The 27467-nt window shown below is 44.2% G+C and overlaps 1 protein-coding gene across 3 annotated transcripts in view; it reads right to left on the bottom strand.

The window, feature by feature from the left end:
- GANC (glucosidase alpha, neutral C) overlaps positions 1 to 27467 on the bottom strand; it is a 386043-nt gene that overhangs the window by 335904 nt on the left and 22672 nt on the right. For all 3 annotated transcript variants that reach the window (XM_085627093.1, XM_085627092.1, XM_085627091.1), the window contains exons 2-4: positions 18663 to 18858; positions 11164 to 11226; positions 4624 to 4732 (exon numbers count right to left, since the gene is read on the bottom strand). In XM_085627093.1, coding sequence (XP_085483219.1) covers positions 4624 to 4732; positions 11164 to 11226; positions 18663 to 18691 — 201 coding nt within the window. In that variant the 5' untranslated portion in view covers positions 18692 to 18858. The remainder of the gene's footprint in view (positions 1 to 4623; positions 4733 to 11163; positions 11227 to 18662; positions 18859 to 27467) is intronic.

The following is a 27467-nucleotide window of genomic DNA, read 5'->3' as shown; positions in this document are numbered from 1 at the left end:
TCACTGTAACTTCTATGTTTGTTTTTGCACATTATACTTCTATTCAATGTTTTTAGTTCATCAATATATATAAAACTTTTTAGCAGTTTAATATAGCGCTTGCACGACCCGAGGGGTATCAGAGCGCGTTACAACAGCATACATGTATAGAAGCATAAACAGTAAAGTACAATGATAACATCTAGAAACTGGAGGTTACATAGTTTGAGGTTACTGACCAGAGGCATAGAGATGACGCTTGAGGAGAAATTCTTTTAGTTGTCACTTGAAATTCGTGAAGGAGGGGTTAGTCCTGATACGAATAGGGAGAGAGTTCCAGATTTCTGGGGCTTTCCCTGAGAAAGAGCGGGAGAGGGCTTTTTGTTTCTGTCTTTGGGAGGGCATTAAGAGGAGCGAGTTAGAGCTTCTTAGGTTTCTTGATTGTCCAGCTTTGGTGAGTTTGGTTACGAGGTAATCCGGTTTGCCTGTGTGTAGGGCTTTATGGGTGAGGCAGGCTGTTTTGAAACAGCAGCGTGCGTCGATAGGTAGCCATTTTAGGTCCTGCAATGCCGGGGTGATGTGGTTGTGTTTCTTGGAACCTATGACCATTCTTGCTGCTGCGGTTAGGGCAGTTCTCATGGGGGCTGTGTGTTTTAGCTGTCCCAGTTAGTGTGGCATTTCCTTAGTCAAGTCTGGACAGAACTAGAGCTTGGGTTGCGATTTTTAGGTCATTGGGGGTATGAAAGGCTTGATTTTGTTGAGGTGTTTTAGGCTGTAGAGGGCGCCATTAGCTGTGGAGCTTATATGGGAGCTCATGTTAAGTCTTGCGTCTAGAGAGATCCCTAGAGATTTAGCTGAGATTGCTGGGGTAAGTTTGCAGTTTAGGGAGTCTAGGTTGTTTATCCATTCTTGGATCTGAGAGAGTTGTTTGTGATCGGAGAAGACAAGAATTTTGTTTTTTTCTTGGTTGAGTTTGAGGTGGTTGAGGGTTAGCCAATTTTCTACTTTTGAAAGTGTGGAGTTGAGTCGGAGGATGTCTTTAAGGGAGGACATTTCGAGGCACAGCTGGGTGTCGTCGGCATAGATAGGCGATATTTGCTTGTTTTAGAATGGTAGTGAGGGGTTCCATGTAAATGTTGAAGAGTGTGGGGGAAAGGATATCCAGAAAATCCCTCCAAACAGCTACTGAAGAGGTCTACACTCGAGGTGAAAGCGTTGATTTAAATAACAAACAATATTCGGTGATGTTAAAATGTAGCAGCTTTAATTCAGGACACGTTTCGGCTGTCCTTGCAGACTTTTTCAACTGTTAAGAGCGCTGCTATCTATAGGTATTTAAATGTTGTCACGTGGGTCCAGTCAAACTAAAATAGTAGAAAAACTTCCCTGCTCGACACCAGTAATTATACAAAAATTCTCTAACCATTGTCATTAAATACATCATCCAATGTCTTCATGGTGCGAGCAGTAATAAAAAAAACAGTGTGCAAAAATGCAGATTTCAAGACCCAGCGTTCTTTAAACTTTCTGCTTTAAAATTGATTAGCAGCCTCTGCAATTCTCTTTACGTTCACCTCTCCACTTGGCAACTTCCTTCCTTGGTCCCATTTTCCAAGTTCTTGCAGCCTTATTCAACTAATAAGAGCGCTGCTATTTTTAGGTATTTAAATCTTGTCACATGGGTCCATACAAACTAAAATAGTAGAAATTCTTCCCTGCTCGACACCAGTATATATATACTCACTGAAAACATCAAAGTTTACAGGGAAGTTATAGTTAGGCTCACATTTCACTCCTACAAAACCAGTAAAATTCTGCAGTTATGGTTACCTGAGCTAAATATGACTCACGCCCCCGCAATACACTGCTTATGACCACATTTTATATCACTCATGACATGGTCAGTGACATCACTGATGACAATTCAAACCTGTTTTCTTGAGAAAGCATCTTTGAAGATGATCCAATGGAAATTACAAGACTGTATGCTTGGCAGGGCAGCCTGTGTACAACTCAAAGGGCGAGTGCAATGAGGTAACATTTCTTGTGGTACATGATCAGGCAGACCTCTGTAAGGAAGTCTGCATTCAGAGGTACTGGAGACAGGCTGAAAAATATGATGTTGCTCCCTTCAATGTAAAAATGTGATGGCTAGGAAGTTGGAATCAGTTTGTTTTAATCTTGAGGTGAAAGGGAGAGCTTGGGCTTTTTAATGACATGTTCTTTAAAACCCATGTAGAAACCAGAGCATTTGGGACATTCAGTTAGTAGGCAATATTGAGACGTCATCAAGTTGCATGGCTATGAGTTGCTTCGGGAAAAGAAGAACAAGCATGGTTCTGGTCGAATATAAATCTAAGTATAATGGCTGGCATCCATTTTGGATGACAGCTAGGAGAATCATTTGCTGAATATTGGCCATCTGTCAGAGGTAGGGTACAGTATCCTAAGCACTTCAGTTGGGGCGTTAATTCTTGGCCTGCAAGCATCCCCAAATGTTTATGAAGGAAAAACTGTGCATCCTTTGAATGTCGGATTACTGGTGCAGTGTGTTGAATGCTTGCTGCTGAGAGAACCATTGATCTGCAGGTCAGAAATATGATTCTGGAAAAAGTATAATTAGCCTTCTCTATTCCCAACGATGGTAAACTGAGTCCATTAATGAGTGTACTTCTGAATATCGACATTAGGATTACAGTGATACAAGAATATTATGGGCAAAATATCAAAAAACAAGATATTGAAAGGTAAGGTTAAGTGCATCTAGAGGATATATATATATCGTCAAGTTACATACATGAGAGTTAGGTAAAGTAAATCTATACTTACTTATCTTTGGATAGTTCAGTTTTAGTAGTTTATCTTTGATATTTCCATGCCACAATATTCTGGCTTCGATACTCGTGGGCACACCCATTAAATTGGGTAAGAGCAGAACCTGCTATTTACAACAAATGGAAGTAGTGTGGTATGAAGCACTACATAAACAAAGTATTATTGTTCTTGTTTTTATAGAGAGGGCGAACAGTGTGTTGACGTGGTGAAGCAAAGCAATCAATGTGACATTATGTAACGTTTGTCATCAACCTCTACAAGCTCTGGCATTTGTTACATTAGCTTGATAGATGAGTTGCAGTAGAAGGACTAAATTGTTTATGCTCTGGCACTGTAGTCAGAAAACAGCTTTTTGGCAATCGAAGGGGCTCATTTAAAGGATGGTGAGCTGGCCGCCTTACATCTGGAGCAATGGAAGCAGCACCTAAGTCCCCCAGCGGTGGCCAGCTTCCCAAATTTAAAGTGGTCTGTTGGTTTGGCTGACAGTTTTTCCCTGAAACACCTCCTCCCTCCATGTTGGTTGTAGCTTTGGCATTTCAAACCTGTTGTCACTTATTTCATTGCTGGAGAAAGATCCCCAAATAGAGGGCCCATTTTAAGAAAAGACATATCCAAGGTCCCTCAAAAGATTTGAGTTTTTCTTCCAGGGTGTGGGGTATTTTTAAAAAAGTTTTACGGAGTTTAATATTGCGCGATCTTGACCCGAAGGTATCAGGTATCAGAGCGCTTTACATAGCACCAGTTATGTTTCATGAGGACACATTCATTTTTGTTAGGCCCGGGGAGATTAATTGATCTGCCCAGAACCACAAGATATTCAGCGTCATTGCCGAGACTCGAAGCCGGTTCCCCTGATTAGAGGTTGACCGCCCTAGACGTAGGGCCAACTCGTCTCCCATTTCTGGAATGTTTTTATTTGGGATAACCACGGTTGACATGGTGGGCCAGGAAGGAATGGATGGCAGTAGGTATGACAGCTTAAGAAGCCGCCCCAAGTAGGATGGCCCCTCTGATGCCACTCCCACCAGTATTCAGTGCAAAAACAGCTCTGCGATTTAGGAAACAGCATCCCCAAGCACTCTAAAACAGGCTGGCAAACTGAAAGTAGGAAGGGTAAATTTCAGATAGATTGCCCATTGCCGCCTTCCTCTAATTATGCTCTTACTTTCCACATGCTTGGACAACAATGAACCACCCTCCAAACCTTTGAATCAGCACGTGTAGATTACAACAATGAATTCAGGTCTAGATTTGCTTCACATTTTGACTGTATTCCATTTTGGATATATGAATAGCAGGTATGGAAGGTATTCTTGTAGCTGATCTATATTATGAACCCATAGACCAGACCACATTCCTGCATTTTCCAGTCTGTAGATTCACAATATACAGCAACTAAGGGAACTGATCCAGAATTCCATTCTTCCGGGATACATGGAAGGTGCACCGACGAGGGTAGTGCAACCGACAGATAACAGGATCAAGAGATAACTCTGTTAATAAAGTACATATTGTCTTAATTTGTATTAGTGCTCGATGATAAATTTAGAGTTGACAATTTTTTTAAACTTCCAACTTGGCTATTTTATGACTTTTTCAGAATAAGTACAAGGATTGAAAATGCAGATTCTCAGGTGCATAAATAAGCACAGAAAATTGTTCTTGGTCCCAATATTTAACAATTCGTTCTCCATTCCCACACAGAGCTTGTTTAAAAAAAGACATTTTTTAGAAGTCAAAAGAGCCTCTTAGTACTCCAATAAAGCGCCTCTGCTGTTCAAGGACCAATTGGCGTAGGTTCGGTCTTACCTTGGTAGTCTCATGAATGATATGGAGCTTGACATTGTCCTCATGCAATGTTAGTGAGTTCAACTGGGCGTGGTACAGGGATTTGCCAGGGCTCAACTGTTTCTGTCGTCTGTAAACATCAAAACACAATATGAATCCATGGATAGACTGACTTGTGATGTGCGTCTTGTTTTAGAAGTCATTTTTCACACCACTGTTCCACACTCAAGTGTTTACCTGGGTCACTGTAATCAGACACTGGATAGCTCTATGACCCCTCATGGTCAAATATTAGAAAATTGCTGGGTGTTGCCAGGGCAGCCAAGACCGTGGTTGCCCCTCTATTGAGCTTTGCCTATGCACCCAACCTCCCATAACCTCTTGATTCTTAGGGCGACTGCCTGCCTCAGAGAAGAGTGCTACTGGACCTTCATTTGCTGGGTGTACTGAGAAAAGTGTAATTTGAGCACCCCGCTGCTCGTTCTCGCTGCTACATGCTCAGCTCACTCTCAGTAGAGGTGGGCAGCACACTGATTCGGGAGGGCTGCTCTGCTTAACCAGCTGTGATGACAGGGCTTGGCTCAGCCTCCACTAGCTGCTAGTGACTGCCATTGACCTCCCGTAGTTTCGTAGAGTGCAGCCCACTGCTGGAGGCGAACTTGATTCGCCAGCTACCACCACCAGTACCTGTGGTACTGACAAGATGGCAGTGGCCAGATGGGAAACCTGAGCCTCGTGACTGCAATATCAGCCTGGGATTATCATAGCGGCAATTCAGCGCTGGTGATATAGCCTTCCCTTTAGTAGCACCCCACAGCATATTCCAGCCCTTATTGACCTCATGGTCGCGTACCATGGGCCTTAACCATCTGCAACAACACTAGATGGATGGATGCTGTTGCTGGCTCTGGACGTGGTCCCCAGTGGTATCTTCCTGCTTGAGTCTGAACACTGGTGCCCTACCAACACATCTCCAGCTCACTGACTTCAGGGAAGCCCCCAAGGAGATTGAGCCATTAATACCCACTGATTAATCTAGATCCCGCTGTTCAGTTATTTTGGGAAAGATCTCATCCTCATCCTGCCTCCTGGGAGCAACAGATCTGCTGCATCAACTACCTATAATTGCTCTGTAGACACTTAAGTCAGCTGATGGGGAGAGAGCAAGCAGGAAGGACTCAGACCCCATACTGGCAGCAACTATGAGCTGCAGTTCTGTGTCGCACTGCGTGCATTGGAGGAGCCGGGACTGTTGGGCCCAGGCACACTGTTCCTGGCCACTTCTCTTGACGTTTGACAGGATAAATGCAACACAGCTAAGTGCCCTTTCTGCAGATGTGGTATCAATGTGGCCCTCAGGATGTGTAGTAATTGAGGACCCATTGACTGTTCTAGACTCAGCTGTCAGGCCTACAGAACGGCTTTAAAGCCCCTTCAGCGACATCTGCTGTGCTCACACCCCTGAATGCTTCTGCTGTCCCTCCCACTAAATGAAACAGTAGGTTTCAGATAGAAGGAACAGGTTGAGTAAGGACTCAGGACTCTAAATGGACGGCAGCTCTCTGCGACTGATGCCCACCTGGAGAAGGGGCCTTCTGGGGAGACATTAGCTGTAGTTGGCACTCTGATACCTTGAGCGAAGTCGATATTACATATCCTTGACCCAAGGACTAGCTTTAATGGTTGCTACAATACCTATGACAAATTTCCTGCTACATCCTCACTTGAGCATAAATTAGGCAGCATTACAAAACCTGCTTTCATGGTTCATTATGCAAGGTATACTAAAGCTTCCCTTCTTGCACTGTAATCTTCACAGCCTGCATATATTGTTAGCAGAGGCTGCTTTTTTGGCAGACTTTCAAAATATTTTAGAATTTACCCATGAAGCAGTACATAGCTGAAGGCCTTCAACCACCAGACACACAGGACTAAACCTCTACAGGTTGACTCTGAAGTGGCAGAGCCAAAGTAATCCTTTGGGACCAATGTCTATGTTCACTAAAAGCGTTATCACTGGAGCAGCAATGCCCAGACACGTGTGAAAATGTGCCTTTTTCTGTTTTGTTCTTTAGTTTCTTTTTTGTACATTCTTTTTTTTTATTTGGATCTCAATATCTTATTATACTTGATCAGTTTGTATTTATGAAGAACTTATAGGATTCTATTACATGTTTTTATAACCGGTACAAATTTGGAGTTCTTAAACCTCATTAACTTTGGGTTTTGATTTTGTGATCCAATTAAATTGACATTTGTAGTCTTTTAAGTTGTTTTTGTTCATTTTGGATATTGTGGTTTGTTTACGTTCTGTATATATTGTAATTATGTGGGAATATTTTTATGCTTATTTTATCTGCAGCCCATATGCAGTAGGTTTAAACAAAAATGTGTTAGCTGTATGGGCTCTTTTGGAATTGAAATAAAAAGGATTTCTTCATGAAACCAAGATGCTTCATCTCTATTTATTAAATATATTAGACTTGATGTCTGTGATTTTCCAAAAGAGTGCTCACTGATTTGTCTATGTTTCTGCTTTGGCAGCAGTATTGTGAGCAGCAGGTACTGTTCTGGGTTGCAACTATGTGAAATTAGGGATGGATGTATTGTTTTTTGCCCAGCTGCTTTATAAATTGTTTGGCACAGGTAGAAATTCTGACTAATTGTTCAGCATTCAGAGATCTTATCCTTCAGGTGATACAAGCCTCCCGAACATCATTTTAGACAAAAACTGGTAAAGTGAGACTTGACACATCACTTCTCCACGAGAATCTCAGGAATGCCGTGGACAGTGTCACTGAGGTGGAGGGCAGAATTTCAGAACCTGAAGACACAGTAAATGCTCTTCTAACATCTGTGAGCTGCCCGACTACAGTATCCAGAACTGTGGAAGATCAGATCGAAGACACTGAGGGTTAAGCCAGGCACAGTAACCTGTGAGTTGTGGAGTTCTCTGAGGGAGTTGAGGGATCCCAACCTGAAATCTTTCTCAAGCATTGGATCAGAGACACTATCCCTGCCAAAAGTCTGTCAGGATGCACTAAACCTATGCTTGTAATCCAGTGGAACGGATGCGTTATTCTGCCTCTCACTATCTCCACAATAACCACATGAATGAAAATATGATGGTCAGTAGTAAAAACTGCGAATGTTATAAGAGAGAAATCAGAGATACTGGACTCAACCACTTTGACTTGTCAATTCTATTGATCGAGGATGTCTGCAGGATATAGTGGATATCTAAAAGGCAAAGGGAAATCTTAAGTAACTTGCCATAGAAGGTTCTATACTTAATTAGCAATATCTCTGTGTAACTAACTCTCTGTACTTTGATAAGGAACTTCTAGTTGTTCCAAACTAAACATACTAAGAATAAGTACTTCCAATATATTTTGCTAACCCTTCTCTCTATGACTTGAAAAACTACCTCCAGCTTTGTCATTATGCACTCTCGGTGGAAGATGAGCTATAGTTCTACTTGACTCTTGTATAACTGCAGGATAATCAACAATATTAATGGTCGGCTGGTCCCTAGTCTTAGCAATGTGTGTGTACATACAAGAACTCTCATACTTTAAACTTTGGCATTCATACATATCATGAGCAAAATAGTCCAGGTGGCTAAGAATCCTTCCTGTTCCATTACAGGATAATCCTTAGAAAATACAATAACCTCCAGCCTTAGAAGAATTCAAATAAAGGTTATAAAAGGTGCCATGGGCCATGAGGGAATCTATACCCAGTTAGCCAAGATGCCCACCATCTCTACAGCCCACGCAAGAGTTGATTGCCTGGTGGGAATTGTAGTTTATTGTCAGGACACTGCAGTGTACAGGGGTAATTTTCACCTGAGCCTAATCACTCTAGAAGCAGATCCGGGAGTGAACCACCTGGACCATAGACGGGGGATCAGGGTCAGTAATTGTAAAAGAAGACAATCTACTCTAGTGCCAGGGCACTAGATTGCACTGAGTGCATTTTCCTATGTGTAGTATTTAGTTCTAATGTGCAGTTAAGTACTTTTCTTCTTGAAAGTTAAGCACTAAGTTGGACAGTCATTTATGATACTAATGTGTACATGTTGAGTGCTGAGATCGAACAAGCACGTAACCTCCATAAGAAGCCTGTGACTGTTTGCCAACACTTCCACTGAAAGTCAAGTGCTGAAGGGGCTGTACTTATCCCAGTTTCCAAAGCCATATTAGGACTGACCCCAGGACATCATATGCAAATGACCTATACCCCTACGGTTGAGGCCAAGTATGCCCTACTTGCCCTTTGGCTACCTAAGAGTCTGGTGGCAGCTGTTCTTTTCTCTAGCAAAGAATGTGAACAAATATTCCCTTTTCTTAGCTGAGAACGAGGGGGAGGTGTTCTGTGGAGGATACTGAGAATCTATCGTCCTCAATTCATCCCAGTTTGGTTGCCAGTTTTAGGACTGGTTCACCCTGCTCTACCTGATATGGATAGAAATCATGGATGGGCTGGTCTGTGGAATGTTCTTGGCTCTAGATATTCCTTCTTTATCCATAGACAGACTGCACACATTCTGCACTCCGTTGCCCTATCAGAGCAGTTGCCTCTCTAGGACATGGATGCTTATTGCTGAAACACCTCAAGCCTCCGGGAAAGGCTCTCATGTCACTATCCTGTCCCACAGGATGGAAAATATAGAACGCATACCTTGCAATTGCTCTCCTTTCGAAAAGCTCTTAAAACTTGACTCTTCAATAAATAAAATTTAGGATTATCTCTTGCAATTTCTGAAGGATTAGGATCTATTCAAATTAAGGATTATCTCATGCAATTTCTGAAGGATTAGGATCTATTTCCAAGAGCTTTAGTGCCTAGACACCTTAGGGTAGTAGTAGTAGCACGCTTTAAAATACATTTTCGTTTCATTTAATTTAACCCAGATTGGGTGGCTGTAATAGTCACATACACTCGCAGTTTCCCCGCAGTGTATAACGTTAACCTTTTCCAGTCACTAAAAGCAGTCATGTTTGAAGAGCATCAGAGAAAGAGCAACTTTCAAAGTACCATTGTGTCATGAAGTGACATAAATTTTGTGTGCCCTTACCTCCTCGGGGTGAACGTGTACACAAAAGAACCATAAGGTTAGATGCAAAAGTGCTTGAGCCTTGCAAGTACTTTTTGAGTTTGAAAGCTTTTTATTTAGGGTTTTTATAATGTGCTACCTGTCGCTGGCAGGCGCCTCAGGTTGTGTTAGGGAAATACAAGGTGGAATAAGTGGGAGTTTACAAGTCCACTTTTTATATATCTAAATCTTTCATTGGGTGGAAGGAGTAGACTTGTCAAAAGGATCTGCTGCTGGGCACTTGTTAATCCGATACATGATCAGTGAAGAGCTTAAATGAGTGACTGGAGTGGTGAGGAGAGTTGGAAAGATGATATGGGTCTAAACTTGAGAAGGATGGCTGCTGGCCCTAAGTGTCTCAGCAGCCAGAAAGAATTTGGGAGAGACTGGGTATTGGAAGGAAGAGATGGGGTGCTAGGAAGGGTAATTGGCCATATGATTCTCTCTATGTGAACTGTGAGGCTAAGTAGCAGCCGGTGTTGTGGGTGAGTGGCCGGCGGGCGGGGGTTGAGGGGGCATAGGGGTTGCGTGTGGGTAAAATGAAAAAAGAATCATTTTTAAACTTACCAGCTCTTCTGTTTTTTTTCTCGTAGGCACAGGCTCCCAGACTGCCCTGCAGCCAATCCTGAAGCTGCTCTCATGCATGACAACAGCTTCAGGATTGACCTGAATGCCCTCGATTTGCACTCACAGACAGACTAGGAGTCTGTGCCTGCTCTCTCCAACACAGCAACGCAGGTGAGTTGGAGAGAGCTTCAATGCGTATAGCAGTTTGGCCGGCCTGAGACCAAACCATCATGCGCACTGGAGGCAGTGCACTACCACTCCTCATGTCATCCCCCTGGCCCCGTCACCAAGACTCGACAGGAAAGGAAAATTAAACGAGTGTTTACTATAGTTTTATTTTTCCTTTCCTGGCGTTTTTTTGGGGGGGAGCGGGCGACACTCCTCCGTTATAGTGGAGGAGCCTCCACTGGTTTTATGAGAGAGGATCAAGCTTGGCAGGAAGTGAGCCAATGATGCAGGAGTGGCATACCCACATAGGTTTTATTTCTGAAAAGCAAATTTAAAATGGTCCTGAAACACAAGAAGTTTTCTTCCTGCATATTTTTCCTGTCCAAGATTGCCTTGCCTCTCACGATACACCCCGTTATGGAAAAAATGCATTGGGATGCCTACTCTAAATAGAGATGATGTCCCCTACTTGATAGGTGACAAGCCTGGGGTGGACAGGATGCTGCCTTAGGTGGAGCAGGTGGTGGGTCTACTGGCTATGACTTTCCAGTTTCTCTACTCTAAACGAGTAAAGAAGAAGGTTTGTAGTGCTGAGAATCATCAAGTTTCTTGCATCAGCATTGATTATTATCAAGCATATGCTTATATTCTGTCAAATATGTACTTCTGATTCAAAAATGAAATAAACAGATACAACACAGAATACAGAAATGAAGGCATATCATTACCTGTAAAAAGCAATCTGGCTGCAGGTTTTGAAGTTATTTTTGCCCTCCGCTTCATCAAGAAAACTGAAAAACATGGAGCAGACAATAAGAAAGCTAACTGACAAGTAGAAGGTGCAAAAATCATTTTGTGGTAAGCAATGAGAATTGTGGAAGGCTATGCTGCAAGTTAAAACATCCACATAAACTGTTGATTTTTGGCAGTCGTCATCACCTGCTTTATCCCTGATAACTGTGTTGCTGTTAGTAGCTGGGTACAGCCGCTAATAAGTGCTGCATGTGAAAGCACGGGGAGACAACATTCTGTGGGTGGGATCCTGGAATAACTGACCCCACAAGACCAGCTTCCCAATTTGTGCTACATCGAGAAAAACATGAAAGCTATTTCAGACCATAGAAAATGATATAATTTAGATTAGAGGACAACACAGTAACTTTAGTAAGTTTCTAGAACAGGATAATTACTCCTTACAACAGTAACAGTAACTTCCCTCCCATAGTAGGAAAGGGAACAGAATACCCCCAAAAATGGATACAATATGGTTGGTATTAGTGGTTTCAAGATCACACCTCTTAATGCAAGTATATGTGGCGGTGTCTATCAACAGAACAGCAGCAGATTAATTTGGTAGGTGCTATTGTGGTACCCAGCACCCTACCACAAGGGGTGCCAGCACACATTGGTCCAAAGTTCCTTTGTGTAAACAATATAAACAAAGATATCAAAGCACTCAATCGAAGTTCAAACAAAGTCAGTCAAAAAAGTAAGAATTCTTGTTGATATTTCAAATCTGAAATTTATTGTAGACAGAAGGCAGGTAACTGTGATCGTCTGTACATGTCTGTTAAGAACAGTAGAAAACAGCTGACGCGTGTTTCTTCACAAAGTGACTGCTTCAAGGCTGTAGATGTGTATAAACATATGAGCACTCAGCTGTATCTTAAAAACATATGCAAGTTTCGGAAATACAAATTACAACTTAGTCAGGTGCCCTGGAAAGAAGGGGCTCTTACTACCGTGCTCCAAAAAGATAAAAAGTATTAAAGGATTTAAAGCAAGTGGTGAGTAACTTTATATCTAAAAGTGTACAAAGTAAGTAAAAGTTAGGGTAGTCCTGTTGATATCATGAGTAAAGATTAGTCATCATAGAGGTAATAAAAGAAATTGCGGAAACCATGGAGTCCAGAGTTTTCAGGCTCACAGTCCCACAAAAGTAACCACGGACCCAATGTCCACCCGGTGCACAGGTAAAAGTAAAAGATGCCCAGTTGGACACAGAGGACGCACAGGTAAAAGTAAAAGATGCCCAGTTGGACACAGAGGAAAAAAGGTACTGACCTAGGCAAGTAATAATATTCTGATAAGCAATTATCAAGGAGAGGGGTTTGGAAAGCCAAGGTCTGGTTGTCAGACAGAGCCTGAAGAGTAATAAAAAAGGTTACTCCACAGCAGGAGAAGATTAATTAAAAGTTATTGTATTATGTTGAATACATCGCAAAACTTACAAGAGCCACGCAAGAAATTGCCCCAAACCCTCAGATATCAATGGATCGATTCTTGCATCCAATGTTGGCAATTTATGCCAACATATGTTTCTCATAACACTGGAAAGCCACGGGCAGCTTAGCGCTTCCTGCCCTATTTTGGGGGGAAATTTCTTGCGCGACTCTTGCAAGTCATGCAACGTATTCAATATAATCCGATAACTTTTAGTTTATCTTCTCCTGCGGTGAAGTAACCTATTTTATAATTCTTCAGGTTCTGTCTGACAACCAGACCTTGGCTCTCCAAATTCCTCTACTTGCTAATTGCTTACCAGGATATTATTACTTGCTAAGATCAGTACCTTCTTTCCTCTGTGTAGAACTGAGCATCTTTTACTTTTGCCTGAGCACTGGGTGGATACTGGTGTCCGTTTTTACTTTTGTAGGACTATGAGTCTGAAAACTTTGGACTCCACGTTTTCTGCAATTTCTGTTATTACCTCTACGACGACTCCCCTTTACTCATGGATATCTATAGGACCACCCTAACTTCTACTTACTTTGTACAATTTTGGATATAACATTACTCACCACATTCTTCAAATTCTTCAACTCTTTATATCTTTATGGAGCATGGGCATAAGAGCACCTTCTTTTCTAGGGCACCTGAATACAGTTGTAATTTGTATTTCCGAAACGTGTATATGTTTTTAAGATACATCTGAGTGATCATTTGTTTATACATATCTACAAGCTTGAAGAAGACATTTTGCGACGAAACACGTGTTTTCTGCTGTTCTCAACACACACATCTACAGACGATTACACTTAGCTGACTTCTGTCTACAATAAATTACAGATTTGAAATATCTACAAGAATCCTTACATTATGGACTGACTTTGTTTGAACGTCCATTGAGTGCTTTGGTATCTTGGTTTATATTGTTTACCCCAAAAATGGGGAAGGTGTAGAGAAAAGGGTTTCCGGTGTGGGAAAAAAAAAGTTAGCAAATGCTTTTGCGCTTCTTTTGAAGATATTCAGAAGATACATAAGTATATGAGCTGCCGTGAAATAGAATTCTGTAAACGTTTTACAGGAGTGCACACAGAAACCTGTGACAGTCACAGGTTTCCAGTTGCAATCAGCCAAGCTTTGTGAATTCTAAAAATAAGTACACCACAGGTGTTAAGTTACTTATTCCATTCAGAATCGGATCCCTAACCAGGAGATAAATAAGTGTAAAAATATCCAATTTGACCCATTTTCCTTTTTTTCTGGGTATGATACCTTATTGCAATCCCTTTGGGGTGGAAGCTTGTTTTCTCACTTTCATGAAAGGCAACTTCATGATTCACTTAAGCACACCTGAGCAAGCCACCATTACACTTCTGCACACAGAGAAAATTAATTTGCCAGTACATTGTTTACAATTGCAAACTAAAGCCAGCGCTTCTGGTTTTGCAATGGTAGTGATGGAATGGTATTGGTGGTGGGGTGCTACTGGTGGCAGTATTGTGGTGGCATTGCTATTGTAGGTTGTGGTTTAGGTGGTATTGGGGTGGTGTTATTGATGAAACTGGTAAAGGAGGTGGTGGAGTGTCTAATGGTGGGGTGGTAATAGTTGTGGTATTGGTGGAAACTTTGGCAGAATTGATGGTGGTGGTATTGTTGTTAGTGATGATTTTATTGGAGCTAGTGGTACTGGGAGTGGTATTAGTGATATTTGAGGTGGTATTGATGGTTATGGCCTAGGTGATACAAGTGATGTTGGTGGTAATGGTGAACGTACTGATGGCAGAGGTATTAATAGGGGAGGTAATAGTGTAGTTGGTTGGGGTGTAGTGTTGGTGGCAGTACTGGAGCTGTGGAGGAGTTGGCAGTATTGTTACTGTTGCTATTTGTATTGTGGCATTGATAGTTGCGGTGATGGTGGTACCGAAGGTGGTGGCACAGGTCGTTGTAGTGAGCAAGTCCCAGTGCCCAGTGGTCCCAGTGGCAGCTACCCCCTCGCAGCCCTTTCAGTAGGTCTCCCCGACGCTTCTGCTCGTATCTTGCTTCCCTGCTTCTGCCGCCGCTTCCGCCCATTGCAGCTATACTGCTCTGTTAACTACTTTTGTCAATGTCTGTTTCTCCTGTTTTAAGCTTAGCCTTACTGCCTGTCTAAAGTTTATAAGTATCTTCTTCTACTGCTGTATATTGTAGCCTTACTGCCTGTTTAGCGTTACTGTCAGTGTCTTTGTCTTCTGTTTTTAAATCGCAGCTGCGTTCTGTTATTTCACTTGTCAGCCTTATTTCCTGCTTGTAATTCTCTAGTATTTTAAATCGCAGCTGCGTTCTGTTATTTCACTTGTCAGCCTTATTTCCTGCTTGTAATTCTCTAGTATTTATGTCCACTTCTCCTGTGACCCCTGTTTTCTTTTCATTTGTTTTCTTGGCTTGCCTCGCCACTCGCTTTCCTGCCCGTTTTCCACCACTCCTGCCTTCCTCCTCCTAGGACCTACTTAATGGAGGCCGCAGCGCGGCAACGTAACAGGTCTGCTGCAGGAGCGCTGTCTGCTCATGGACCACATCTAGCGCAAGGAACCCTAGCCCTCTCACCACTCACAAGTACACCACCATTGAGTTCTGAGCCCTGGAACCCAGGCTCCGCAACAACAATTGCTGCCGCACCTCACCTCGATCCACGGCAGCACCTTTCACCTGTCAGCACCGTCTCTTCTCCAGCTAAACTGGAGCACCCGCGCACACGACAACCAACGCCACTCCAAGCATGACTGCCTCAGAACAACTCCACTGCCTCCTGCTCAATGCACAATCACTCTGCAAGCACGCCACCGAGATTTGGGACACCATCACCTTTCTCACTCCGACATCATCTTCCTCACTGAGACCTGGCTCAACTCTGCGTCCACACCCGAGATCACCTTAGCAACGCCTGATGGCTAAAAGATAGCACACTGAGACCGCATCAACAAACACAGAGGAGGTATCGCCATCATCCACAAAGAAGCTATCTACTGCACCACCACCACACAGGACACCACCCCTATCAAGGAACACCTCAGCTTCAAACCAATGGCAAAACCACCATCACAGCCACCCTCGCCTACAGACCTTCGGAACCTCGCCCCAGATTCTGTGATGCCATTCCTGAATTCATCACCCCGCTCGCTATTGACTGCCTCGGAGACCTCAATTTTCACCCCGACGACCCCAACAACTCCAAAACTGCCAACTTCCTTGATAGAATGAACAATATTGGCCTCACTCAACTAGTCACCAATCCCATACACAAAGCAGGACGCACACTCGACCTCATCTTTACGGCAAGCGAAAAAATCAAGTACAGCCATGTTACTGAACTAACCTGGACAGACCATCCCATCATCCACTTCACCATCACAGCATCCACCGGAACAGACACCAAGCCACCCAGCACCTCACACCTCAGCTGGAACAAGGTATCAGAGCGCCAGTGGACCGATGCCCTCAACACCTCCCACCCTGACACTGCTACTGACCTAGAACAGGCTATCAAGAACTTCTCCGCCTGGATGACCAATTGCACTGAAAGAGTCGCCCCCATCAAGGCCACCAAACTCAAGAAATCATCCAAGCAGGCCAGTTGGTACACCATGGAACTGAGAACCATTAAACGCAACTGCAAACGACTTGAAAGGAAATGGCAAACCAGCAAGGAACCCACAGATGAGCCAGTTTCAATACATCCCTCAACCAATACCACCAACTCCTGAAAGAGACAGAAACAGCGCACTCACCAAACAAATCGAAGCCAGTTTGAACCACACCAAAGAACTCTTCAACATCATCAGACAGTTCTCCAACCCCTCAGCCACCGAAAACATGATCACCCATTCACAGGACCTCTGCGACACCCCGGCGGACTTCTTTCACGACAAAATCTCCACCATCTACAAAAACTTCAAACCTCAACCTACCGCCGCTGACATCTTCAACCTCCTTGCCCCTACAGATGCTAACCCCGACCACCTGCAACCATCTCACCACTCAAGATCCCACCACTATTAACTCCATCCACTTAGAAGCTCACACAGACCCCTGTTCCCACCAAATCTTCAACCTCGAGAGCAAGATCAGCAATAATCTCACCACCATCTTCAACGCATCTATCACCATGGCCACCTTCCCCGACGGGTGGAAAAATGCAGAAGTCAAACCACTTCTTATTAAAAACCTTCCGCCAACCACATCAAACTCAAGAACTAACATCCCATCTCTCTACTCCCCGTTCCCGCCATAGTCCTTCAAAAAGCCATCAACCGCCAACTCACAGAACACCTGGAGAACAACAACCTTCTGGGCACCATCCAATCTGGATTTCATACCAACCACAGCACCGAAACCGCCATGATTGCAGCCACTGATGACATCAGAACCCTCCTTGACCATGGAAAAACGACTGCCCTGATCCTTCTGGACATCTCAGGAGCGTTCAACACCTTATCCCACCACAGTCTTATCAAGAGGCTTCACCACATTGGAATCTAAAGAGACTCCCTCAAATGGATAGCCTCCTTCCTCAGCGGAAGAACCCAGAAAATCCACCTACTACCTTTTTCCTCCAAACCTCACATGCGGCGTCCCTCAAGGCTCATCACACAGTTTTACACTGTTCAAAACATACATGACCCCCTTGGCCAACATCGTCGGAACCCATGGACTAACATTCATACCCTATGACAATGACACACAGCTCGTCCTCTTACTATCAGAAGACCCCATCCACCACGATGGCCAATTTCCGCCAGTGCATAAAGAGTGTTGCAGACTGGATGAAGAACAACTGCCAAAAGCTCAACAGTGACAAAACGGAAGTACTGATCTACGGGAACAACTCCTCCCCGTGGAACGACTCCTGGTGGCCTTCCAAACTAGGACCTTCACCCACTCCGACAGACCATACCCACAAGCTAGGCATCATCCTGGACAGCAAGTTCACCATGAAGAGTCAGATTAATGCAGTCTCCTCCGCATGCTTTCTCACGCTGTGCGTGCTTAGTAAGATCTTCAAATGGCTCCCAGTCCACACCAGATGAACCGGTACTCAAGCCCTAGTCACCAGCCGACTGGACTACGGCAACGCAGTACTCTACATAGGAATCACCTTGTACCTCCTGAAGAGACTGCAGACCGTACAGAACTCAGCAGCCAGACTCAACCTCAACCTCCTTATGCGGACCCACATCACCCCTCCCCTCAAGAAGCTCCACTGGCTCCCCATCCAGAAGAGATGTCAATTCAAGATGCTAATCCACACCTGCAAAGCCCTCTACAGCCAAGCACCCGCATACATCAACCACCGCCTGAATTTCCACCAACCCTCCAGACACATGAGCTCTGCCTCCCTCTAACTCGCTCACATCCCCCACATCCACGGAAGCAACAGTGAAGGACATTCCTTATTCTACCTCGCAGCGAAGTCCTGGAACGACCTCCCACTTAACCTCCGGACCGCATCCTCTCTGTTGGAATTCAAGAAAGGACTCAAGACCGGGTTGTTCAATTGATCCCTTAACCTTCCTAGCTGCACGGTTTTCATAGCGCATGGATACCCTCAAGAGTGATTAGCCGCGCTATATGCCTGGCTGATTGATAGTGATGATTTTGGTAGTACGAGTATGGGTGCAGATGGTATTGGTCACGGTTCTGTTGGTTGCAGCTATCTGTAATGTAGTATTGATGGGTCTCATCAAGTGCCCACATATTAACATTTGTACATCTAATACATACAACTCCTAAATGCTTTTTGTTTTCACATCTGTGCGGCCAGACCCCAATACACATGGGCAAGGATGTCAGAATAGAGATCAATGACTGTGCCAATAGCTACTGTTTAACTATGATGGGGGGGGTATTGGGGGCGAGGGGAGAAATTGGCGGCCACTTAAAGAAGGATGCAGGATAGCAAGAGAAAGTAATATAAACTCCAGTGTGTTCAACAGCCAGCCTCCTGAGATCAACAACTGGTATTTACCTGACTTCTTCGCTGCTTACGGAGTCCATAGCGAGACACCTTTTCTTTCACCTTGGTGAGCTGGGCGTGCTCGGTGCTTTGTTGCTTGTCTGCTGAAAAAAAATCCAGGCAGATGTAGGTGCAAGGAAGTTCCTGAACATTCCAACTCTTCCCAAGGCAGTAATAAAACGTAGTTCTTCTGTAAATAATGTTGGAGCTGAAATTCAAACACAACAGGTCAAGGAAATTGATATGTTGAGACAGGAGCCACAATATACAACACACGTAGTCTACTAAAACCCAGATACAAGATAAAATGGGCTGACAAATGTGGCGTTGACAAGTACAAAGGGCATATTCAGCACATCGTATGAACTTTGGAGCTCGTACGTGTAGAAGAAGCAGCGCTAGGTTGAACCTCTTCAGGCATGCATTTTGTGTGATTTGTGAAGCGCACCATAAGAACTAATACTACATGCAGCCCTTTCCGCGCCTCTGCTGCAAATGACACAGCGGGGTGTGGGAGGAGAAAGACACAGTGCTGGATGCAAGTACTCGGGATACTTACAACCTTTGACCTGCTTCATGTTGTGGGAGAGGTCGGCTTTGTCCTCCCTGTTCAGAAGTCGACTTCTGGAGCCTTATTGCATAATACAGTTAGGCGTCTCTGGAGCTTTACTGCAGCTGGTGAGTGATGGGTAGAACCAGATGCTGAGGAACATTATTCCCAAAGCCAGGACCCTAAACCGGAAATCTGAGGTTCTCCCTACATGATGTGATCAGGGTGAACTGATTTACAGAACGTGGTCCTCATTGCCACAAACAACTTCCAGAAAGTATTACAACTGCTCTTTCTGTTGTTTTCCAATCATCTTGAACCGGACAGATTTCTCGCATTCAGCTGCCAGAGTGCAATTGCAAAACATAATAATAAGAAAAGTACAGTTAACAAGCTGTACACTCATGGGTTTGATGAAACGTTCTCACTCACCTACCACTTCCATTTTACTTCATATATTGATACCACTTACGTATCCATCATTGAGTATAAACAGGGCTTATAGTGGGGAAAGAAAACTGAGGGTGCTCTAAAAGGGGTGGGGCAAACCTCTTAAAGGGGTGTGGCCTATCCAAGTAGGGGCATGGTCTAAATAAAGATATGTATGGATACCGCCATACAACCTCCTCAGAGGCACAAGTAGAGCCAAATTTCGAGGGGGAGGGGCTAAGAAAACATTTCGGCGGAGGGGGGCTAATTCTTCAAGCAATAGGCAGAGTGGAGCTGCAGGGGCTCTACAAACGGGTAAAAATCAACAAAGCCCCATTAACAAGCAAATGGTCTTTTAAAGACCTGTGAAGTACTCGGGTGCGGCTGTGTGTGTTTGGGGCTGGTTGCAGGATCGCTATCTTACGCTTACCAAAAATAAGGCGCTAAATCTATGACATTACAAGTTTTTTTATTATTCTTAATTCTAGGTAACTTACCCAACAAACAAAGCTTTACTCAGAATGACTCGGAGATATGTGCCTGAAAAGTCATTAATTAAAGAGAGGACTTTCTGCCCTAAACTGGGATACTTCCCCACAGTCCCGCATCATATGATAAAAATCTGCATGAAAGGATCTATCGCGTGCGCATAGGTCAGCGGCCTCAGGATCTAGCCTGGCAATTCCAACTAGAGCAAAATAAGTTTGGTGCAAGAAAAAAAAAAAAGAAAACGGACTACCTCTGAGAGGCCCGAAAATAGAGCCCGATAGAGACCCGTTTCGAGGCCCCCTGAAAATAACTGCCGGTGCTCAGACCTGGCCCACTTAAAGCCCTGAGTATAAATATAACACTTTTCAGCTCCAGAGAATAAAGGTACTAGGGAAGCCCCGCTCACCTCCCTAAATAGCCATGGTTAATTTATGGGCTCTTTGTCGATAAAGTAGCATTATTTCAGAGATCTGAAACGGAATATAGCAGAGAAATAACCATTATTTCGCATAGTTTACGTTCATCAGGCCATAACCACACTTACCTGTAAAGGCAAGAAACAGAATAAACATTTTTATTTGTATTTACGGCTCAAATAACCATTTAAAAATAGGACTCAGGAATAGGGGAAAGATAATGGCGCTGATTTAGAACAGAATTTAAAAGTACAGGAAGTAGTACTTACTACAGGACTACTCTTGTGCCTACTTCTACATACCTTTGTCACTCGTCCCTGAAACATCCAACTCCCAACTAGTAAAAAGTGCACAAAGGGCAAAGTTGTTTATATTTGTACAAACTGTATATGATCATTCTCTTAATATTCCCATTTTAGGTGTTTTTGGGGCAATTCACAAAGGCACATAAGACTACGTAAAAAGTGTACTGCAAGTGTACTACTTTACATACTCCAAAATGCCTCTGTGACTAGGGGGCTCATTACAATGGCGGACGGACGTTGCGGTGCTGGGACCGCCCGCCAGACTTGCGGCGGTCCCACCACACATATTATGATCCCGGGCCTTTAACATTGCGGACGGCGCTGCTGCCTGCAGCACCGTCCGCAATGTTAAAATGGCATGCACTGCATTTCCCAGCACTGTGTGGCAGGCATCACCGACAGTTGAAACTGAAAAGATAAGAAAAGGGGACAATGAAATGGGGAGTTTAAGACACCAACAATGAACGAATGAAGCTGAGTAGGAAACAATGGAGGTCAGTATAGTTAAAAGGCAGATTGCTAACTTATCTCCTAGCTCTTGAGTTGGTTCTGAACACGAGGAGATCACATTCTCACTTTTAACTCAGATAAACATAAGTCATGCAAGAAAGAATAACAATGCAAAAAACAAGTAAAATCAAGGTAGTAGCTTTCTGGGTAGTTTTAATGCTGCAAAGGAGTGTGGGTGAACTGGGGCAAAGAGCCAATCCAATTCAGTAACAACAAAACACACAAATATGTCTTTGTTTTTGTTAAGGGGTATAGTAAGTAAAAAAAAGGTTTACGAAATCCACTGTGTGGTGCATTCAATAGGACCACATTTAGCGGACTGGATTCAGGGTTTGCAGCGTTGGCCAACTTGCAAATATTTATTATGCCAATAGCGGCACTGAGGCGCCACATCTCTGCTGTTTGCAAAGGGACCTAAGGCTCCCCAGGCTCTTAGTAGTAGTAGGATTTAATAACATGCTTAGACACTACCGAAGAAGGACCACAACATATCAAATATGTGAAACATCTAAAGCCATGAACTGATGGGTAAATAACATTGACTTGTTTGTGTAAACTCAGGCTAGAGTTGAGGTTTTGAAAGCTGCCCAGAGCTACAAACGTTTTGGCTTGCTATACGCAGCAGTATATGTGTAGGCTGAGTCCATGCAACTACTGGTTTTAAATATAAGGTTGGGGGAGGGGGAGTGACCGAGTTCCAGGGGGTCCACTGCGGTACTAATTTCAGCTGAAAACCAGGCAACTTGCTAGTGGTACTCTGAGTTAGTAGTGTGTCTAGGAATACATAAGTGATTTATTCTACTCAAATGTAGAACTTTACCCAGTGTGTTAAAGAAAATATGATGGGGCCTACTTGCAGAAGATTGCAATAGTCAAGTGAGGAATGCCTTGGCTGAGCAAAAGGAAATGCTGCAGTATATTTCCCGATTTTCAGTAATTGAAATATAGTTGGCGTGGCTGTGTTAGTTAAGAACGTATCCATGTTCACTGAAAAGTTGAAATGTCACGGAATAGAAGGGAACAATAGGCGGGGGGAAAATACTCAGAACTATGCCCCTGTAAGGGGGTAACTCTAAAGACAATGACATACTGGGCCAGAGACTCGGAAGGCAGCAGGAGCTGTACCGGCTGCACACGGTGATGCCCGGCCTCCGGGATGTGGGATAACCTGTGCTGTTGGGTTAATATTTGCAACATAGTAGCCGGCCTCCGGGTTGTAGGCGCAGAGCTATGTATGTCGACATGCCTTTTCCTTTCAATGAAATTTTTTTTTTTTTAAAGTTGAAATGTACCGCTAGGTTTCTGGCAGAGCATGTTGTGATCATTATGTCAGGGGGGAAATGATATGTTAGTTAGGCGGGTGGTAAGGAAGTAGATTATTTGCAATTTGGTTGGATTTAACATCAATGAGCAAACTGCTATCCAGTGGCCGATGGCATGGAGCATTTTGAGATCTGAACCCTGGATACCAGGGTTCAATGTAGGAAGTAAGAAGGACCAGAGAGTTAGAATTAGAACTACTTGATAGTGGATCCGGAGGTACCAAGTTTGTTTAGGGAGGAAAGTAAAGTGGAGTGCTCAACATTATTAACGCCAGCAGAAGGGGTTCAGAGAGAAGATACGATTATGAGGGGTGCATGGGTTATAAAGTTGGATAAACGGGTGATAGCGGTTTTTGTGAATTTCAACGCCCTGAATTCAGACAGAATGGATCCTAAAAGATTATGAGTAAGAAGGACAGATGTGATACGATTAAAAACTAAGCATTCAAGAATTTTAGAGAAGAATAGAAGAGATGGCACAACTGTTATATGAGGCTACTGTGTCAGCAGTACATGTTTCTATGGGCAGGACTTCTGCTGATCTGAAACGAGAAGGATGGGGGACTGTTTTGTAACAGAATGACTACAACATGCAAGCACGGGGCTAGAGATTAGCGATCTGGGTGTAGAGGGGCATCACACGGTGTGCATAAGAGGCTGGCATCTCTGAGAAGGGATATTAACTCAGTGGATGTAACGCAAGAGAACCGGGGAGCACGATGAAAAAAGTCTGATATATTGGTGAAGCCTTGGATGATGGCAATCATTTGAGAGAGGCGTAGATAGGCTTGTTCTGGTGTTTGACAGGGTTAAAGTGTAGAAAGTACATTAGGTCCAGAGGTTATTCGGGGAATTTTGTAGGCCTCAAAATATCCCGCCTTTAGGATTTCTTCCACTTACAGAGGAGTGAAAGCATTTTGTTTTTCAGGTTTTTGATGCTGGCAGGGATCCAGGACTGCACCTATTCCTTTAGCTAGATATGTAACAGGTGCCTTATGAGTTCTAAGGCCAGCTTTAGGACTATGATGGCAACAATAGTCTTTGTGAACCACAGCCCCTCAAGATTTTTCCTGGCCGCCTGATTTAGAAAGTGATGGAGGGGGAGAGTTTATATACTCAGGTATGTGGCGTTGCATTAATACAGCCTGTTAACCTACCAGGGCCGTAGCAGCTCACAGCCCCTCAATAGAAATTGTGTCAGTTTGAGAAATTTGCACAGCTGAAAATTGCAGGATGATACCACTGAGGAAACCTGGGCAGGTGTCATCAGCTGGTCATCTACCTTGCCACCTAGGCGCTTTACAGTGGTTGAGGCAGGTGGGGCTTGGTCTACTTAACTTTGCCAAAACCACTCACAAAGCAGTCACCTCCAATGATGACCGCCTTACGTTTATCAGTTAAGTTATGCCCAGCCGTCATTCTTCCATCGTTTTATTTCTAGGAGGTACTGTTGTATGGTCAGAGAAGCATGAGGTGGACAAATGAGATGAAAAAATAACTGTGTGTCATCCGCTTTTGTGTAAAACTTCAGATTAAAAGTTTCAATCAGCAGTGCTAAGGGTTGAACATACGCTTTAAACAGGTATGGGGGCACGGAGGATCTGTGTGGGGTACCATATTCGACACTGGAAGGTGATCTAAGTAGACTCCCATGGCGCTTTGTCCAATTGTTTTGCCTTTTTGAACCAATTTTGAAGCTGGTGTACAAATTGTGACACAATGTATCACCTTCTTCAGCCACAGGTTACTGAGCAACCTGGGCTTTAACTGCTTGTTCAACACGAACATTATTGAAAATATCTGAGTACGTTCGTCTTTCGAATCTCTCTGCAGATTCAATTACATTTTTATAATCATGACTCCGCAGTTACCTTCAGGAACAGAGGTCCTAGTGTTCTTGTCTCCTCTCTTTCCTTTACAGGAGCGTACAGAGCCCCGTTTTTATATCCACAGCCAGAAGCAATATAGCTGTTTTTACTGGTAATTCATATATATTTTTGATCTTTTGATGAATTTCTTTACCTCTACGCACCACCCAAGTAACCTCATCCTATTGTCCTTAGGTGCCCACTCTCCTACCTTCACCTTGGTCCTGATGAAAACCCCGTTCACAATGCGCACAATTGGTTGTTCCGTATAGGGGTTGAAACGTCGACATTTCTCCTTTGTTTGTATTGTCAGACATATATGACAGAGAATTTATATCTGTAATTATGTTATTATTTGTCATTTAATGCATTTGTGTCAGGTTTCGCACTCGGTAATGCGCTGAGTGTCGCATCCCGAAACTCCCGAGCTGGGACGGAACAGCCGCTCATGTGCACAAACTACGATTCCCAGAATTCCGGGAAGAAACCCGCACCACGTGATACGCCTACGCGGAAGAGAACGCATATAGGCTGCAAAGACGTCGAGGGCGGTGCCGAATATTCCCGGACGTTCCCGTCGTAGCAGAGAAGCGTTGGCAGTTCTCGTCGGCTGGAACTGCGTACCTTAGCTTCTTGAAGTGCGCCACCTCCGCAACGCCGGTACTGATCTACCGGTCCTGAGCCCTTTCTTGTTGTCAACCCAGGAGAGCAGGGCCTCTCCACCTTCGCGTAAGACGCACCCCGGTTCTCGGCTCCTCCTAGAGCGGGAGCAGAAGCAACGCCGCCAGCAACGCCCTTGGATTTCCGGGCTTCCGCGCGCAACCTTCATTGCCCCAGGAGTGCCGGGCCGTCATCCAGGGGAGTATCGCTCCTCTGCTCCAGGCTCCGCCAGGAGCATTGAGTTGTAGCGAGTCCTACCAACTCATCGCCCCAGGATTTCCGGGGCCTCCGACTCACGCGCTCGCTCCTCTGCTCCAAGCTCCGCCTGGAGCATTGAGGTGTAGCGAGTCCTACCAACTCATCGCCCCAGGATTTCCGGGGCCCCAGACTCACACGCTCCTCTGCTCGCTGGGCATCCGAGCATAGAGTGGCAGCGCCAACACAGCCACTCAGAACCCGACCTCACTGCAACTATTCCAGTAGAGGGGATACCCAAGACGGGCACAGCAGAACCGTGAACTAACGGTGCTGGAAGACCCCCCCCTTTGTTTTGTTGGTTCCGACGAATCAAGTCACAGCCCCTGGGGAAGACGTTTCGCTTTCTCAAGGCGAGCCGCTCCCGGCTCCTTGATACTAGTACCTCGCAGGGTCACCTTGGCCTTGCTCCCCCACGTCCCTGTGACATAACAGGTGGTGTCGTGGAACAGAACTTCCCAACAAAGAGGCGGGAGGAGACGACAGGTAAGAAGGAGTACCCACGGAAGGGAAGCCGGGGAGGTTGTAGAAGAGTCTCTAGCTCACAGTTTGTTTTGTCTTGTTTCAGATCTCCCTCCCAGCCGTCCCTATCCTTCCTTCCCTCGCTCACCTGCCTCCTCCGTCCGTGTGTGTCACACATTCTCCGGACTAGGGGCAGATGGGAGGTGGACCCCATAGAGCATCAGCGTCATTCTGAGGAGAGAAACCCGGAGGGGACACGACAATTTGGCAGGAAACTGTCTGGATAGTTGTTTATCAATTTATTGATGTATCTATATGCGCACTACTGTCCTTCATAACAATCCGTTCCATGCACTTACCACCTCACTTTTCTGTGCACCTTTTTGCTCGAAAAATACCCACTGATGAATTGTATTCTACTGTATATAAACTGATTATCTTCAATGTCATGATTAAATAAAATCACACTCATTTGGTTGTTAGATTGTATAGTGGTGCTTGACTTTGTTCAGATACAACGGATTAACTCTTGTACACATCTATCTTTCTTAAATTAATTTGGCAAGGAGGTAGGTCTATAAACTCTTCCCAGACTGATGAAATGAAGATCGATTCAGAGAGATGGTCGGGAATTTGAACAATGGATTTCCAAATTGTTCTTTTTTTTATTACAAAAACTAGCAAGCTTGTCACAGACTTCCTTGTCTAGATCTGACTAGAGAAATAAAGTAGATGGATTTGTTTGTCAATTGTTCTGTATATATCTTTTAATTTACTGCTGTTTCCATTTTTATCAGAATAGAAGGCCATACACAACATTTATACTGGCCTTGTATCAATTTAATTGGACTTTGTATTTGTCACAGAAGCTGAGGTCATAGTTTCTGCACCAAGCTCTCTCTGTCACAATTAAGAGACTATCTTGAAAAACAAAACAAAAAAAGAACAATTGATGGACAGAATGCAGAACAATGTCATACATTCACCCCAGTACAGAGATCTGGGCCTAAATCCATAGTTTTTTTGCTCACCATGCCATACCAGTTTGGACCCAGCCGTATGCAAATCAGTCTTGACCCTGCGCCCATTGGGAACAGTCCAGCACGAACTGCCAGGCCAGGTCCTCCCTGGACTGGAAACAATCATCCTAGGACCAGTTTCAGGCTTTCAGCCCTCATCAGCCTGGATAGCTCGACTCCAATGGCATGGAGAGCACGGGACCCACGTCTGGCATACCCGTCCCACTCGGGGTGACAAACGCAAAAAGAACAATTGATAGACAGAATGCAGAACAATGTCATACATTCACCCCAGTACAGAGATCTGCCCAGATGTGGGTCCCTAGCTCACTTTGCCACTGGATTCAAGCTAGCCTGGCTGATGAAGGGTGTTACCCAGAAACCGGTCCCAGGATGCATGATTCTGGTTTAGGGAAGACCTGGCTTGGCAGGTCGGGCTGGACTGTTCCCATGGGGCACAGAGTCAAGACTGATTTGCATATGGCCAGGTCTAAACTGGGGTGGCATGGTGAGCAAAAGAATGATGGATTCA

Source organism: Triturus cristatus, chromosome 9 (assembly GCF_964204655.1).
Source record: "Triturus cristatus chromosome 9, aTriCri1.1, whole genome shotgun sequence".
NCBI classification, from domain to species: Eukaryota; Metazoa; Chordata; class Amphibia; order Caudata; family Salamandridae; genus Triturus; species Triturus cristatus.
This window is presented reverse-complemented; position numbering and strand designations above follow the sequence as displayed.